The sequence below is a fragment of the Dermacentor silvarum genome, chromosome 6, assembly GCF_013339745.2.
Source record: "Dermacentor silvarum isolate Dsil-2018 chromosome 6, BIME_Dsil_1.4, whole genome shotgun sequence".
NCBI classification, from domain to species: domain Eukaryota; kingdom Metazoa; phylum Arthropoda; class Arachnida; order Ixodida; family Ixodidae; genus Dermacentor; species Dermacentor silvarum.
In genome coordinates this window covers 169,992,367-170,009,764 of record NC_051159.1, presented here as the reverse complement: position 1 = coordinate 170,009,764, position 17,398 = coordinate 169,992,367, and the positions used below count along the sequence as shown (strand labels likewise).

Sequence of the window (17,398 nt, the reverse complement as noted above, 5' to 3'; positions counted from 1 at the left end):
AGGTAGGTGCACGAGCCGATTCTTGGCAGCTCAGCGCGCGGGCCCATGATCCACACGGTACGCGTAAGAAGCCATACTTCGAATCGTTCGGTTCGATTTGATCGGGGGTTCTGTACAGAAGTGGAAGAGAGAAAGGAAAAAAAAAAAGAGGAATCCCGGAGAGAGAGTCATCGTTGACCAAGAAGGAAACAAACAGCAAACAAATAAGCGCCCGTGCCAAGTCAGTTCACACCGCCGAGAACCATCCCCTCCTCTGTACTCGCCCCGTCTCGGCTGGCGTGCCGAGTGGGAAAGGGCGCGGTTGCCTCTTGACTGTCAAGGTCGGGACCGGCGGACTCTCCAATTGGACGCTCGCGGGCCACATGGCGTTCGGGCTCTTCTCTATAAGAAGGGACCCCGTGCCGCGAATGGCCGCAGTGGTGGTTTGGGATCCGTCCTGTATCTTGAAAGAAAACTTTGTGTGCTCGGAGATTCTCGTAGCGAAAGGAAGCCCTGTCTACCCGGAACATGATGTGTGTCGGCTACGCGTCGCTCTTGATCGCCGCCTTTACGCTGTCACATCCCGCGCTTGGCTTCAACCCTGTCGTGGAGACTTCCTCGGGCACCGTAATGGGACGCCGTGTTCAGCACAGGGATAAGGAAGTGGACGTCTTCTACGGAATACCTTACGCCAAGCCTCCTCTCGGCGACTACCGCTTCAGGGAGCCCTTCCCCGTCGAGCCTTGGTCAGGGACCTACAACGCCACATTTAAGCGGCCCTCATGTGTGCAGATTAAGCCGAAGGAAGACAATTCATCATATTCCCCGCTTCTCAAGATGGCGAACATGCAGCCCGTCAGCGAAGACTGCCTGACGTTAAATGTATGGCGACCGGCATCGTGCGGGGGCGGTGATTGCCGCGATCTTCCGGTCTTCGTCTACATCTTCGGAGGTGGCTTCGCGGTAGGCGACGCTTCGATTTTCATCTACGACGGCGTTCACTTCGTTGCCTCCACCGAGGTGATCTACGTGACAATGAACTACAGGGTGAGCATTTTCGGATTCCTCGATGCCGGCAACAAGGAGATTCCCGGCAACATGGGGTTGCTCGACCAGGTCATGGCTCTTCGCTGGGTTAAGAACAACATACGCCATTTCGGCGGCGATCCGGACATGGTCACCCTCGGAGGCCAGAGTGCCGGCGCCATTTCGGTGGGCTACCACGCGATATCTCCGATGAGCAAAGGTCTGTTCCGGCGCATCATTATGGAGAGCGGAAGTCCGCTGTCAACCGTAGGTCTGCACCACGCGTCCGGACCAGGCCAGATGATAGCCGTGGCTAACGTGGCCGGCTGCTACGACCTGTCGAGACCGGCGGAGCAGCAGATCGACGAGATGATCAGGTGCCTCCGAAAGAAGGACGCCGAAGAGTTGCTCAGGGCGGCGCAAGAAGGTCTGGGTATGAAGCTTTACTTGTACTTCCCGAGGATCCACAGCCAGTTCATGCCCCTGGACCCATCCGACCCTGACACGTACTCGGTAAATGCGAAGGAGGTCTTCTTCGGACTTACCAAGAACGAGGGTCTGCTCTTCGCATACGTTATTCATAAAAAGTTCCAGAGCCAGACTGACTTTATCCAGAGCAACTTCCCCACCGTGATGCGCACCGTACTCAGGAGCTTCTTCCAACACATGCCTGCCCGAGCTGCTCACGATATTGCCGTCGACTACATGGAAGGAAAGGATGAGCTCTCGGAGGACGAGCTAAAGGCTATCGCTAGCGCCGTGTTCGGCGATATCATCTTCACCTGTCCTAGTCAGCTGTTTGCCGAAGTCCTGATAAAGAAAAAAGTTCCGCTCTACCACTACGCTTTCATGCACAAGCCGACGGCCAGCTTTCTTGGCAACTTCTCGGACGAGGTAACCCACGCCGAAGAGCTTCCCTTCACGAGAGGTGTGATCGACGCGCAGAGGCAAGAGTACCAAAAGATCACTGCGGGCGTGAGTGACCCCGTAATCAGGGACTTCGTGACGACGCCCGAAGAGGTACAGTTCAGCGAGGAGCTGATACGGACCTGGGCTGCGTTTATCAAAACTGGGTAAGTTTCATTTTGGCTCAATGCTTACGAAGTGTGTCGGTCTATAAGTGCAGCTTCCCTTCAGCTATGTTATTAGATAAGCTATGGCATTTAGGCCGTTTACTATTACACCGTGGGAGAAATCTATTGCATAGCACGAAATACGAAAACTATGAATATTGCAAAATTATTTTTCACGGAATAGCCAAGGATTATGTTATCACGCATTCATTTATTTTCGTTTTTGGAGCTCGTCAAAATAGGTACATCGAAAAGCTTTAACGCCAACGAGTGGAGAAGTGGAAAAGGCAAATGAAAACGCTAACTTGAATAAGGTTACCAAAAATGCAGTTGATTACATAGTAAAAATGGGGCGTATCTAATTGAGGGAGAATCAGGATAAGAAATTTGGTCGCAGTGAATAGATGAATAAAAAAATAAAGAAAAAGAAATCTTTTTACTACAAAGCGGCTTATAGCCGCTCGTTCGAAAGGTGCGCTTCCTTGGGTTCTTTTTTTTTTTTTTTTTTGCTAGAGGATACGGGTTTTCATTTAGCTCATCACTCGTGCATTAGGCCTCGAGCACCATTTTCGCTTTATAGTGAAGACGATGACACCGACGATGCAGGCGACGAGGTCCTGTTACGAGGCCGCGATGCTGATTCCGAGTAGTGCCGTAATGTGTAACCTTCAAGATGCATTAAGGCCATTCGATATTTCATATAGACGCTGGAAAAGTACTCGAACACTGGAGGAACGAACGTATGTCACCTACAAAAACTTATATGCGCCGCTTACAAACGCGCGAACTTCATATGAAGCGCATCAATTTCTTCTTTAGCATTGACGCCACTGCGAGTTACTTCACGTCACCAAAGTTTGTTCCTCGATGCACACGTAAGAAAACGAAGGGCACTGCGTAATGTAACGATTATGAACCTTCGGATACAGAGCGGTCGTGCGTCAATTCCCTCGTTCTTCGATTTTTCACCTCTCGCGAAGCCGCTCTTTGCCGGGGCAAGCAATGTCGCCACGTGCAGGTCTCACCGAGTCTGCGCTGTGGACGTGACTGCCGCAGGCGACGGCTTCTCCGTTGGGTGTCACCGCGAGCGGAAACGAAATTGTGCTCGCGGTCATCGAATTCCGCGGAGCCCAGTGGTGGCGAATGGCTGCCCTTCCGGAGACGCCACCCTCGTTGAAGCGCGATGTTTTATTCAGGCTCTCCCGTCGGGACTACCTTTCCTCTGCGAGCTAGCAGCGGTTCCGCCGCATCGCGTCCATCGTGCAGCCGTTTTGACCGGAGGCAATGGCCTCCGTCGCGCCAAGCCAGTCTCGGAGAAAGGGCGAGAGCATTACGGCTCGCTCCATTCTCGTCTGCGTTTGTTGGAACGGTATACCAACTGCCGTATCGCGCAATTAGCCTGAGGGCAGTGATGGAGGCCTCGCGCAACTTATCTTGCGCGAGCGTATGCCAGCGTCATCGTTGCGCAGCCATGCTTTTTTTGGCGCTGCGAGCGCCCGGCGTACGCCAGCGCGAGCACGTGTGCGCCATACCTTGTATGGGCACGCGTGTGATTGGCGGCTCCCGTTTTGATGACTTCATTTATGTCTACCACAGAATTTTGTGGCTATTAGGAGGTCTTATTTTCTTGCGTTGGCGCACCACGTTTTATTACGCACTTTTTCCTGATGGAAACGAGAAATCCGCGCCGTGTCGGTCTTTCATCGCTTGAAGGACGCGTTTGAAATTTTGGGCGTTCCGCAGGTCTGCGTGCTTTGAGCCGTGGCGTGACGCGCGGAGGCAGCGAGCCCATTGAAAGCCGTGCTTTGGGAAAAAGATGATAGTTGCATGCGTCGTCCGCGTCCCCATTGATATGTATTGGCTCTCGCTTCCCGGCGCGACGTTATGGTCTAAGGCGCCCAAGCCTTTTGTTGTGATGCGTTGGCTGAGCGCGCTTTCGGTAAGCATTCGCAAGTAGCTATGTACACGCAGTGCATGAAATATAAATAGGCGCGTAGATATATGCGCAGTGTATGAGAGAGTCCGTCACAAATTATTTTATTTCTATCGCAAATTTCTCGGAAACTACAACAAATGGTTTTGAAATCATTGTCCTTTAATTTGCACTTCTTGATTATTTGTAATTCTAAATAAATAATCTAGTTGAAATTAATATTGATCAGTGTATGCCACATTTCCTTATGTGGGCGCCGTTACTATGTACATGGTGATCTGTTATTCTAAACGCTGCTCAGATTATTGCCGAGATGATCTGGTGTCTTTGTGAAATGTGATGTGCTCTTCACTGAATAACCTTAGGCATTGCAGCAGTGATCCTGTGGCACGCGCACCTGTCCCTGACCATCAACACAGATGAGCACGCGGTGAGCGCGTTCATTCTAAAACATGAAATTTTGCGTGTATAACTATGATCACACGTTAAACAGCCATGCTTTATTCTAAAGCGCAGCGTCCGACATTCTGTCCACAATAGAGAACAAGTTGTCCGATGTCACAACAGATATATCACACTCCGTTTATAACTGCGAGCCCTTTGGGAACAAAGTGCCCGAAGAGTGACGGAAATGTCGGTTTATAGTGGATTTAGTTGTCCACCTGCCGCAATAAATCACTTGTTATAGAGTTTACTGGTGAGCACAAGGTTGCAAGCCGAACTTCCGGCCACTGCGATCGCATTCCGACGGGAGGGTATTGTAAAAGACACTCGACTACTTGTTAAAGAGCACTAGGTGGTCAAAAGGGACTCGAAGCCCCGCACTACGGCATCCTCTATATCCCATTGTGTAGTTTCGTGATGTAAAATCACGTCACTTAATAATAATTGTTCATATTTTTGTCCATTTTACGGTCATGCAGTGACACGATTTCTAATTGCATATAGTCAGACCGCTTTCTACCAAGCGGTTGACTGTTTATAGATGTGTTTTGGCAGCAAGGCTGTAAGAGCAAGCTACTGAGCCATTCGTGTCCAGAAATATTAGCGCAGCCGAGATGCGGACTTGCATATTTACAGATTAGGCATAACGGGGATACTTGAAAAATCAAAACTTTTTTTCTGGTGACAATCTGTTGGAGCTTCTCTTGTCGTTATCCGGTTACGCAAATATCTCTGTTAGAATAGTGTTCTGAGCTGGGGAACATTTTCTAATCCTTGCAATTGCCATATTCTGTTATACGCAAGTAGAGTTACTGTGTAAAGTTCATTGGATGCTGCAAGCCATAACATCGTCATGACGGGCAAGCACACGATTGCAGCCTATACGTAGCATCTCAACTTAAGTAAAAAGAAAAACAGGATGAATTATAATTAGCTAGGCGTTCTTGTTGGGTATTTTCAGATGTTTAATACAGTTGCGTGCGTAGTAACCGTCGCGCGCGATAGCTATGAATAATGTCGTTTATAGATGTTAATAATAGCGTGTTTGCCGGCTTGTCAAGCAAACCTTATTCATGGAGCGAATAATTTCGATAAATGGGCGTCATATATTGCACGTAAGGCGTAGAAGCGGGAATAAAGGTACATCGTATCGTATTTCATCATTAGCTTTCATCATATTTTCCGATCCTAATTTTGTTATCTTGCGTTATCTCTAAATGGGGAATGTATGAGCGTATTCCAGTGAACTGCATGTATGCAGTTATTGTACGGTACTGTTGGGAGTACTGAAACTATTTGCGACTACGTAGAGCGCGCGCTTCGCAGCTTTATGACCTCCAGGTTCAACAATATAAAGTCCACTGCATTTTCCGCACTGCGACTTCTTAAGAAGCAATGTATAAAGCGTTGGCGATACGTTCATCGCCACGATACCTATTCGCGGCGCGAGGTACTGGTATGCACAGGCATCCAACTTATCGTTAACAAAGTAGGAAATATACGCGGCCATTTTTCGCTGCATCCGCTTGCTTAACGAGCTTTTAAATAGTTGGCATTTATGGTGCAGCCGCCTGCAGCAGGACAATCGCGGTTTTATGAGGGCGTGATACAACGATAAAGAAGCCTTTGAGCGAGGCTTCTGCAAGCTTTTGTATTCCACATTTATTCATTACAAATACCGTGCTAGAATGATACTGGAGCGTGATTACCACCTACGTCGCCTTCTCGAGTAACGCGACGGGATTCCCGTCGACTTTGAGGCATAGGCGCACCACGTAGACAACGCGAGCGGATTTCTTTTTAAGCAGTCGGCGCTATTTGTAAGCGACTCAAGAATTGCATTGAAGGAAATGATGCTCAAGGAGGAAAATGTTGCAAGCGCATGAGTTTTTATTTGCATCTTTGTCGCAAAGCGAACGAAAATGCAAAGAAAGACCCATCTAACTTGGCATATTTAGTCAGGGCTGCATGAACTATCGATGCCTTGCACCATTTATAGCGCGAAAGAGAGAGAGAGAGAGAGAGAGAGAGAGAGAGAGAGAGAGAGAGAGAGAGAGAGAGAAGAATGGTGATCGGTATTGTTTTCATGTAGGTATGTATATATTTGCACCAACACTTACAGAAGTGATTTGGATGTAGCCTTTCCGCTGGTACTTCGTGCACTGGTACTTCAAGCTGTAGCACAAAAAGGTATTCCATCACAAGGCGAACGGGAGTGATAATAATACCTATTGTATCGCGATAATCATATTTTTAAATCATGATCACGAGATATTGCACAATTCTCCGCCTTTTGACTTAATACAGATGCCAGGATTCACGCCAATCTCAATAAAATTTCCAGCTTCTATCTCGTAACATTTTGGCGGAACAATCGGCGAAAAGCGAAAGGAACCGATAGCGCACAGTCTCGTTCTAGAGAGAACGAAAGAAAGAAAGCAGGAACGTAAGAGCGAACGAAAGATAAAATTTCTGGGAAAACACCTCGGAAACATCGACTACGATGGCAGGGGACGACCGTATCGCTACGCAAGGACAACCTCGCTGCCGGCGGCGTCAGTCGCGACAAGATCGGTTCGCCTTCAGCGCGTAGGTCACGGCCTTCGGCTGGATCTGCGCCTCAGGCTGTGTTCGCGGAGTGGCGACCCTAGATATCGAACGTAAGATACCGAGAGTGCAGAAGGATTCGAACGGCCGTTGTATAGTCTGTATTAGTTTGCGAGCTGTGTTACCGGAACGCCGAACTTGAGTTGACTCATTGCAACATGTTACAAAAGGTGCCGTATGGGAGGGTTACCTTGGAGGGAGCGTGTAGAGGCGCCTGACGCGTGCCAAGGTACGCGTCGCGGGTGTTGCCCAGTCCAGCCGCTATTGAGAAGTTTCATTACATTTCAACAGATGGAGTCTGTTTTACTGCGACAGCAGTTGTAAGCGAGGGAGCGGGTTAGCGCCGTTCCGTCCGTGTAAATTCGCGCTTAAAAGTACAATTCTAATTATTCTAGCATTCTGATTGTTCGTATTGTTGCTTGTGTTTTATTTTATGTCTTGATAACTATTTTCCAGATCTTGTAAATATTACGCCCCAGTTTTCCTAATCATAACGTGTGCCTGTATTCCACTTGTACTTTATTATGCTTTCATTATAGTTACCCTCACATTGACATTTGGTATAGTTTGAACAAGGTTTGGACACGATGAGAGAAAACTGCAAAGCGTTGCAGGACATTGAACAAGATTCAGTTAGGGCACTTCAGAGTGGTCGTTTTGCAGCTGCTCAATGCTGCGAGTGTTGGAGTGCTTAGCAGGAGCACGAAGTCGCGTTTGCGCACGCAGCTCACGTGTCCAAGTTTCATGCATTGTAATATTGCGCAGAAATTGGAGGGATTGGGCTCTTCTAACGGTATGGGTCGGCTATGCGTGCATTCAAAGCCTATTGCTGTACAGCACGTTTTTTGTAGAGTTGTTTCGCTCCCAGTTTTCGTCGCCATACCGGTAATGAACATTTAGAATGTGACCCTTTATTTGTGTTAATATTGGAAATCCGAAAAGTTGCTGGTGTTTCATTCCAAAACAACACTAACTAGAACGCAAGAAAGTGGCTGTTATGATGGAGCAGCATCAATATTGAAGGCTGCGGTTATAATAGAAGCGACAACTGGCGCACTGCATGCTGCGCCTCGCAGTATTAGAAACGAGGCAACAGATTTTCGCATGAATCCAGTTGGTGGCTAAGTGAAATGCATACGTACTTTATAAAGTTATTCTTTATTTCTACGGAAGACTTACAGCGATATCCTTATGACAGAAAAAAGAAAGAAAGGAAAGACATACAATAATTCTGTGGAGCTAATGTTGTCGTCTTAAGAGGGGGGGACCGTAATCGGTTGGGTATTTTTCGCCACTTTTTTTCCTCCATGAGTGACCAACCTAATTGAGCTATAGTGGGTGAGCATAACGTAAGTTCGCTTATGAGTAAGAGTAGTGAGCACAGTGAAGCGCAGCCAAACGCTGCAAGCCGTACTTTTGCGTCATTGATGATTCTCGAGAGAACGTGGGGTTCCCACAACACATTTGGCATTTTCCATCTTCCGTGGCACGTACGGGCTCCCCTTCGTTCTTTGAATGATGGCACGTTGCTTTTCCGCACCGTACGTCATATCTTGACGCTGCACTCTCCCAAGAACCGGCTCTACTTCTCTTTTCCACGACCGGCTTCCGTCCATAAAAAAAGAGATCGCGCGGGCCTGTTTAGAGAGAAGCACGGGTGTTCACACCGGTGCCAACCAGGAGCGTCGCAGAGAGCACATCTTGTTTGCCTGGGACGTGTTTACGAAAACAGTGTCGTCGGGGCGCAGGGCGAACGTGGCACCACGCTGCTGTTGCACATGCATATATTACACAGCGTGTTCAGTTGACGTTCAGTTTAGTCTGTCCCGTGATCCGGGGGCACGCTTTCGAGGGGCTCCCAGATATAGCTGGCGATGTGGAAGTGTGCACGATCACTGCTGGAGTATTATGCACGCGTTTAGATGGCGTATCTTTTAGCAAGACACTCGCTAGTGCTGGATTTCGGATAGAGATAAGAGAGCAAGAGGGCCAACCGGCACCTTGCAACAGGGTAACCGGGACGCTCTTCCACCCCGCTGTCCCCTTCCAGTTACGCCCACATATGTAACAAATAAATAAATAAATAAATAAATAAATAAATAAATAAATAAATAAATAAATAAATAAATAAATAAATAAATAAATAAATAAATAAATAAATAAATAACAGCAACACTTCCTCGCCCTCGGCACAACAGTTTGTATGCGGGGTCAGTACAACACAGGAATGCAGACTGTGCTTTGGATGTTATTACATGACATTCTTTTTAATTTTTTTTTATTGTGGGCCCAACATTTTCCTCTCAGACGTACATCATTGAGCGGAGAAGATTACTGGCAAACGTGATGCAGCCGTGTGACCACACTGCTTCCATAGTTAGCCAATTGACTACGTGATTTTTAAAGCTTTTTACTTAGGAAACCCCCTTGCACATCCTGAATTTGGTAATTAAAATCTGAGAATTTTTAAATGGATCACATATAAGGTTCAACGGAGTATTGATGGTTGGTTGCTTTTTAACGCTGTTGTTATTTATTTCTCTACGAATAACGGCATGGTGTACGTGAGGGTTTTAGAGAATCACACTTACGTCATTTGCTTCAAGCGCAGTGGTCTGGATTCACTGCTCTGATTTGAATTTCTCTGGTTGCGTTGCGTTTTTCCACAACAGTACATAATACCTTAGATGGAATGTACGGTAACTGCCCGTTCAGCACATAGCTATCAAGGCAACATGTGTACAACAGCGCTTAAAGGCTGACAAATGGGTCCGCAAGTGTAGCGTACACAGCCCGACCAGAGCACTGTACCATATATCTCAGTTGTGGACCCACGTCGACTGTGGAGGTCAGGTGCATACTTCCCGCCCCGACGAGGCTCCTGACACGTGTAACGCTCTCGCAATCGCTCCATCCTTCCAGCTGCATGTGAGACGTTGCGTTTAGACAAAGAAAGTGCTTCGATGGGTTTCCTTGGAAGCTTCCGCCGAGTCCGTCGTTAGGACGGTCGTGGGACGCATTCGTTGCCAAAATGCGCTGCTCGACATGCGAGGAAACACCGCGCCGCGTCTCACTAGTTTTCTTCACAATGCTGGAGGGGGCTAAGGATAGGGGGGGGGGGGGGGGGGGATGAATGGAGGAGTCAGGCGGCGCCATCTGTGCGAATTTCTTGAAGGGTAATGTGATACAATGGCAATGCCGGGACATGAAAAATGAAATGTTCGACTTGCCTTGCCCTAAAACGCTTGTCCTAAAACGTAGTCCTGGCGGTTCACAATTAAAGCTTGTGTGGCATGAAGTCTTCATAACAACTCTTTATTCTGCCTTAATACATCTCGAAATTATGTTACTCGCTTCAAACAAACCTACAAATACAAAGAAAGAAAGAAAGAAAGAAAGAAAGAAAGAAAGAAAGAAAGAAAGAAAGAAAGAAAGAAAGAAAGAAAGAAAGAAAGAAAGAAAGAACGGTAACGTATGATTAGCAGCTCGCTGGGGGTAGTGATCACATTTGATATGACCGTACACCTTAGCGCCACTAATTACGTTATAATTTCAACTCTCATGTCATAATTAACAGAAGCATCATCCCACACGCTGTTCTAGTACAGACTACACCATCGTGACAGGCGAAACAACTGCGTTGTCAACCGGATGCGTTCCCGAGCTGTCTTGGCTATTCGGGAGAGAGAGAGAGAGAAGGGAGAAAGAAAGGCAGGGAGGTTAACCAGACCAGTTTGCTACCCTACACGTAGGGAGGGGGAAGGGAGAATGAAAGTTTGGCTATTCGACACTTGCCGAACCAAAGCACCTCAATTTCCCGCCATTCCTGCATGCCACATCATCACGACGCGACGTTTCTCTTTAGGCAGTTGTACTAAACTCTACGGCACCTCGTACTATCTTATCATCGTCATCATCGTCATCACCATCAGCCTATATTTATGTCCACTGCAGGGCGCAGGCATCTCCCTGCGATCTCCAATTACCCCTTTCTTGCGCTAGTTGATTTCAACTTACGCCTCTAAGTTTCCTAATTTCATTACCCCACCTAATTTTTTTCCGTAATCGACTGCGCTTGCCTTCCCTTGGTACCCATTCTGTAACTCTAATGGTCCACCGGTTATCCATCCTACGCATTGCATGGCCTGCCCAGCTCCATTTTCCCCTCTTAATGACAACTAGAATATCGGCTATCCCAGTTTGCTCTCTTATCCACACCGCTCTCTTCCTGTCTCTTAACGTTATGCCTAACATTTTTCATTCCATCGCTCTTTGCGCGGTCCTTAACTTCTTCTCGATATTCTTTGTTAATCTTCAAGTTTCAGCCCCACATGTTAGCAGCGGTAGAATGCAATGATTATACATATATTTCCTAGGAAAAGCCCTAATGGAGAAATAACAAATGAAATAGATTTCATACTCTGCCGATCTTAGCATAGTGCAGGATTAGGTCGGGTTAAGGGCAGTGAACATAGGTTAGTTAGAGCTAGGATTTTTCTTAATTTGAAGAGACAAAGAGTAAATTTAGTCAAGAAGAAACAGGTCAACCTAGACGCAGTAAGGATAAAAGCTGACGGAATCAGGCTGGTGCTCGCCAACAAATATGCGGCTTTGGAACAGAAAGATGAAGATAACATAGAGGTAATGAATGAACCCTTAACCAGGCTGATTTCAGAAGCAGCAAGTGAACTGGAAGGTGAGGCACCAAGGCAACCAGTATGTAAGCTCTCCCAAGTAACAAAGGACCTAATAAAGAAACGACAAAGCGGGAAAATGTCTAAGTGAAGAGATCAGACAAAATTCGCTGAAATGTCAAAACTGATCAACAAGAAGAAAGTAAGGGTTATTCGAAGTTATAATCTGAGAAAGATTAAGGAAGCAGTAAAAAATGACCACAGCATGAAATCAGTGAGAAGACAACTTGGCATAGGACAAGGCAAGATGTACGCTTTGAAAGATAAGCAGGGTAACGTCATCAGCAATTTCGATTATATACTAAAAGCAGCAGAAGAATTCTATACTGACCGGTACAGTGCCCAGAGCAGCCACGCTACCTTCATTCGAAGTAGAAACAAGATACAGCAACTTCTATAACTAGCGATGATGTTAGAAGGGCTTTGTAAGACATGACCCGGGGAAAAGCGGCAGGAGAAGATGGAATAACGGTCGATTTAATAAAAGATAGAGGAGATATCATGCTTAAAAAGCTTGTGACATTTATACGCAATTCCTCATGACTTCAAGTGTTCCAGAGAGCTGGAAGAATGCCAAGATTGTACTAATCCATATGAAAGGAGACGTTAAAGAATGGAAGAATTAGGCCCATTAACTTGCTTTGAATATTATATAAATATTCACCAATAAATTTTCCAATAGAATCAGGGAAACTCTTGACTTCAATCAACCATGAGAACAGGCTGACTTCTGGAAGGGATATTCTACAATGGATCACGTCCATGTCATCATTCAGGTAACTGAGAAACCTGCGGAGTACAATCAGCCACTCTATATGGCTTTCATAGATTGTGAAAAAGCATTTGATTCAGTAGAGATACCAGCAGTCACAGATGCATTGCGTTATCAAGGAGCACAGGAGGCATACGTGATTATCTTAGGAAATATCTACAAAGATTGCACAGCTATAACTACAGAAAATTGAGCTAGTTGGTAGGCATTCATTGTGAAAGAAGGTGAGGCGTCCAGACACGGACACTACAGAAGACCACCAGGCATTTTTGTGTTGTCTGGCTCTTTTCTCTTGTGTCCGTTTCTGCCCGCCGTACCTTCTTCCGCGATGAATTCCACAGCTACCTTGGTTCTCCACAAGAAAAGTAGAAAAGAAAGTTACCTATCAATAAAGGGGGCCAGGCAAAGAGACACAATCTATCCAATGCTATTCACTGCATGCTTAGTAGAAGTATTCAAGCTATTAAACTGGAAACGCTTAGGAATAAGGATCAACGACGAATATCTCAGCAACCTTCGTTTTGCAGATGACATTGTCCTTTAAAGCAACACCGGGGACGAATTACAACAAATGATTGAGGACCTTAAGCAAGAAAGTGTAAGAGTGGGATTGAAGATTAACATGCAGAAGATAAAGGTAATGTTCAATAGCCTGACAAGGCAACAATAATTCATGATCGCCAGTAAGCCTCTAGAGTATGTGCAGGAGTATGTTTTATCGAGGTCAATTACTCAAAGGCTTGACAAGAAAACTTGACATCATCATGACAAGAAAACTTGCGGAAGAATAAAAAAAAAAAAAAAAAAAAACGAAGAACGCGGGCATTTGTTAATAGAGAAGACGGCGGCAGCGTTGTCGGCGCGTGAGAGAAAAATGAGCCGAGTTCAAACATTTTACATATAGATGTTTCAGCAAGGATTTGTTAACTCTTCGTCCCTGGCGACGAATGACAAATAGACTCGATTACTAAGGACCTTACACCACAACGCAAAAAGTGAAAAAAAGAAAAGAAAGGAAGAAGAGGAAGAAAAAAAAGGAAGCTTGAGTCCTTACAACAGAGATATAGCTTTCAGCGGGGTGCATTCTTATCAAGTGCTTATAGGTAACGGTTTCTTTCTGCGGCCTTTGAATGCAACCGAAAAGCGAAATGCGTACTGAAACAATTATAACAAATCGCGTGAACGCAAGAGTGTTTGCTTTGCTGGTGCAGTGCACTGCAAAGCTTCACAGTTCCTGTAAACTTTGCATGATATCTATGCAACCGTGATTGAGATATAGGTGTAGCGACCAGATACGGCATTGCTCTAGTTTGCTTTCGCATGTAGGTGTTCGCAGGCCCGTTGTTGGTGTTTGTAAGATTGTAAACAGCGCACGCGAGCCTGCCAAACATAGATCGGTAGGATCGACCTTGCCGATGTCGCTGGCCCTGTTTGGGGCACACTCTGGAGTACACACAGAAATGGCACACATGGAAAACTGTCGCAGAAGGCAAAGTTCTACGTCTACTCCGTCTAGGAGCCGGCAGTCGATCTTAATCTGGGCCTTCGCAAGGCGGCGTGCAAGCTACACTTTCTCTCTTTAATTATGCGCTGGCACGCCGCAACAGTTCGCGTTACCGTTGTCGCGGACGTGCGTGGACTTACTTTCTTTTCGTTTTCTGCTTCTCCGTATTTTCAAGTACGAACTTGCCCGCCGGCGAACGCCTTGTAGACAAGTTGCGTGCATATTTTTCGCTGGGCGCACCGCCGCGGGTAGTACGGATAAGCTCGGCTCTTGCACATGCAACGTGGCCCAACACTCTCATGCCTCGTTTAAGTAAGTCGCAGCAAAGCCTTACCTGCGTTTTCGTCGAGATCGCAGTGAAGTAAATTGCGCTGCCTGCAATGTCAGCCCCTTCTTCCGTGGGTTGTAAGCTTTCTTTTTTTATGTCGCATGCATGTAATCGAGTCTCGACAGACCGGAGTTAGTGTGATAACAGGTTACGGATGCAAATAACTGGCGGGCTTATCGCGAAGTTGCAGTGCGGCACGCGATCACGTTTGGCGTTAGATGGATTATGTGTAAGGTTACATTAGTTTTGCAGGTGATGCTTAGAAAATATGAAGACGGGACTGAGGAAATAAAAGAAGCTAATTAGGAGCCGAACATGCCAACAAGTCAGGGCAGTAGATAAACGCAATAATTATCTAAGCGGTGATGGAAAGTACTGTACGCCTTGTTACCAGAGCAACTCAAGCACGAAGTAGTTGGTCATTGCAGCTGTGTGTTTGTTTTGTAGCGTTAGCTACACTGGCCTAGCCAAGCCCGTTTCGCGCGGCACATCAAGAGCCGTGCTGCGCATGCGCAAGGATCAGTGATGTCACACGGCTTGCGCACCGGAGCCACCGGAGCCGGCACCTCTCGCGCACTCCGCCGCCGCCGCGCGCGACTCACCGCCGCCGGTCTGCGCATTCCAGAGGAGTGACGTCGTAGCCGTGGTAGACGCACTGGCGCCGGCGCGCGCTCGCTGTGCAGTCGCCGTCTGACACTGCGCTGGAGCCGCTGCGCTTCTGACTGGCGTTTGTGTGTGTCATTGGAGCAGCAGTAAGCATGACAATCAAGCGAATCCTTGACAATCTAGACAACCAGGAAAGCTAAGAATAATCAGCTGAACCTTTGCTAACGCTACGTATATCCTGGCAAAGCCGATCTAAGCCACTGCAACATTTTTTTCTCATGAGTTACTAACTCTTCTGTTTATTGTTTTTCTCTTAAGTGTGAAGCGAGGAGGCTAGAACAATGAATTTGTATTTGTAATTGCTTTATAGCTTCAAGGACTCTTTTGAGGAATGCTTTAAACATGCGACACGACACGCGACTTCAGCTGGGGGACGTTCTTCGATCGTGGCAATGTCCTGGATCTCAATTGCGTCCTGCAAGAGCGCTTATACCATTCCTGACGAATCTTAAATAACTTTTATGTTAGTGTACTTGTGTTAGTGTACGCGGCGTGTGTGGTTACGTGCTTTATTTCCTTATCTCACTCCCTTTCTTTCATCCCTTAACATCTTACATGCAGTAACATGACAGGCCTGTCGCTAGGCTAACCTCTCCAGGTATCATTAAAATTGTTTCCTCTCTCTCTCTCTCTCTCTGTCTCCATAGAAGCACATATTACGCATATGCCTTGTTAATGTGGTTCTCTATATTTAACCCTTTCGACCAAATTCGTCCGCTTTATTTCAAGCTGATACACAGGTGTCAGCTGTCGACACAGCTGTCAACATTTGCTCTTCTTTTCCTTTTTCTATTCTCGCTTTCTCTTTTCCCCAGTGTAGGGTAGCAAACCGGACGCTTGTCTGATTGACCTCCATGCTCTCCTCTCCTTGCTTTCTCTCTCTCTCTCTCTCTCTTGCAGATTGCTTTCAGGCCAGGCAGTGATAGTATCAAGTGTTTATACTTTACGTTTGCCACAAATATGCTGGATATTCGCCCTTGGTCGCTCCTAAATTAGCTGCTCTTGGACACGCTGGCGGTGTGAGAAAGGTCTACACTTTCACTTTAACACGTAGCTGCGAATACCTACTTTATAGAGTGAGACAGTAACAGGTTGTTCTTCTGTCATTTACACTCCTGTGAAGTAACGTATCACGTCGAGGTGGTTTGGTTTTTGCCGCGTTGCGCAAATATATCTTGCTTGCTTGTTGATTGCATGAGTGATCGATCAGTTCAGAAGTCTTGTCAGTTGTGATGGTGGATCTATAAAAGGAAATTACTTCTCGACTGATTCAACAAATATATGAGAGGAGCTCGTTACGTTATTGAAGTAGCAGCTGGGCTACGTATAAACAACGCAGACAGTTCCGTGTATTTTATTATCACTTCGAACTATACTTGCCTCGGGAATGGAAGATATTTCAGGATGTGAGACGATTCGCTTTCTCAGTGGTTCACTCATTCTACGGATCACTTCAAGAAACTGAATTGGGCAAGAGCTAACCGCACGACACCTATCGGCTGCTGTGAAGTTTCCGTACGCCGCTCATGGCACGTTACAGCGAGCCAGAAGTGGAGTGCCGTGAAACGGCGTGCGCGGGGTGGCAGAGCTTTTGTGACACGTCAGAGACCTTGCGTTGAGAGACTGACAGGTAAATAAGTTTGTGCCGTATTGGAATGGTCGTTTCAGAGAGCTCAGGTAACTCTCTCATTATCCTGTATAACAACAATATGGCTGTAATACACGAACGGATTACTTTATCAGCGTTATTCCGGCCTTGTTAACACTATAGGAACGTGCCTATTGACGCAATAAAGCTTCGTTAATTTATTAAGCAACATTTGAGGCTTCGCAGGGCCGCTCCAAAACGACCAGTTCAAGTGGGGGTTGTGACAACAGCACTTTGTAACCTAACGGGAACGGCGCTATAGCCATTTCAGCAAGTGTCCTGCAATTGCGTTACAATGCGGCACTATTGTGCATGTAGTTATGATTGCGTTTCATTTTTGCCTACCAAACAATATTTGCGTCTCACGGGCTTGATACGTGGTGCAAACAGAGACACGTGTACACCGTGTTCGAGTTTCTTGCTATATGAGCGGAGTCAGCAGTGACTCGATAAAGACGTCAAGGTGGCGCAGAACCCTTGGGCGCCGTCAAGTGTAGCTGCTTGACGTGTCTAATTGAGCGTGCGCTGCGACTGCCGTCTGTGCCACGCACGGTAACGACATTAGGGAGTGCAAATGAGCCGCTAATGATCTCTAGAGTGTCACCGCGCAGCCGCCTGATCGAAGGACCTGGCCTGCTGCCCGCCTGTTCTATTGGTGTGGCACATTCTCACTCGCCTTCCTTCTTGGTCCTTCGGCACGAGAGGACAAAACTGTGGACCGTGA

General features: G+C 46.8%; 1 protein-coding gene across 1 annotated transcript in view; it reads left to right on the top strand.

Moving 5' to 3' along the window:
• Positions 1 to 403: 403 nt before the first annotated feature.
• LOC119456386 (acetylcholinesterase) overlaps positions 404 to 17,398 on the top strand; it is a 64,409-nt gene continuing 47,414 nt past the window's right edge. The window contains exon 1 of the mRNA XM_049669806.1: positions 404 to 2,078. Within this exon, the coding sequence (XP_049525763.1) occupies positions 508 to 2,078 (1,571 nt within the window). The 5' untranslated portion in view covers positions 404 to 507. The remainder of the gene's footprint in view (positions 2,079 to 17,398) is intronic.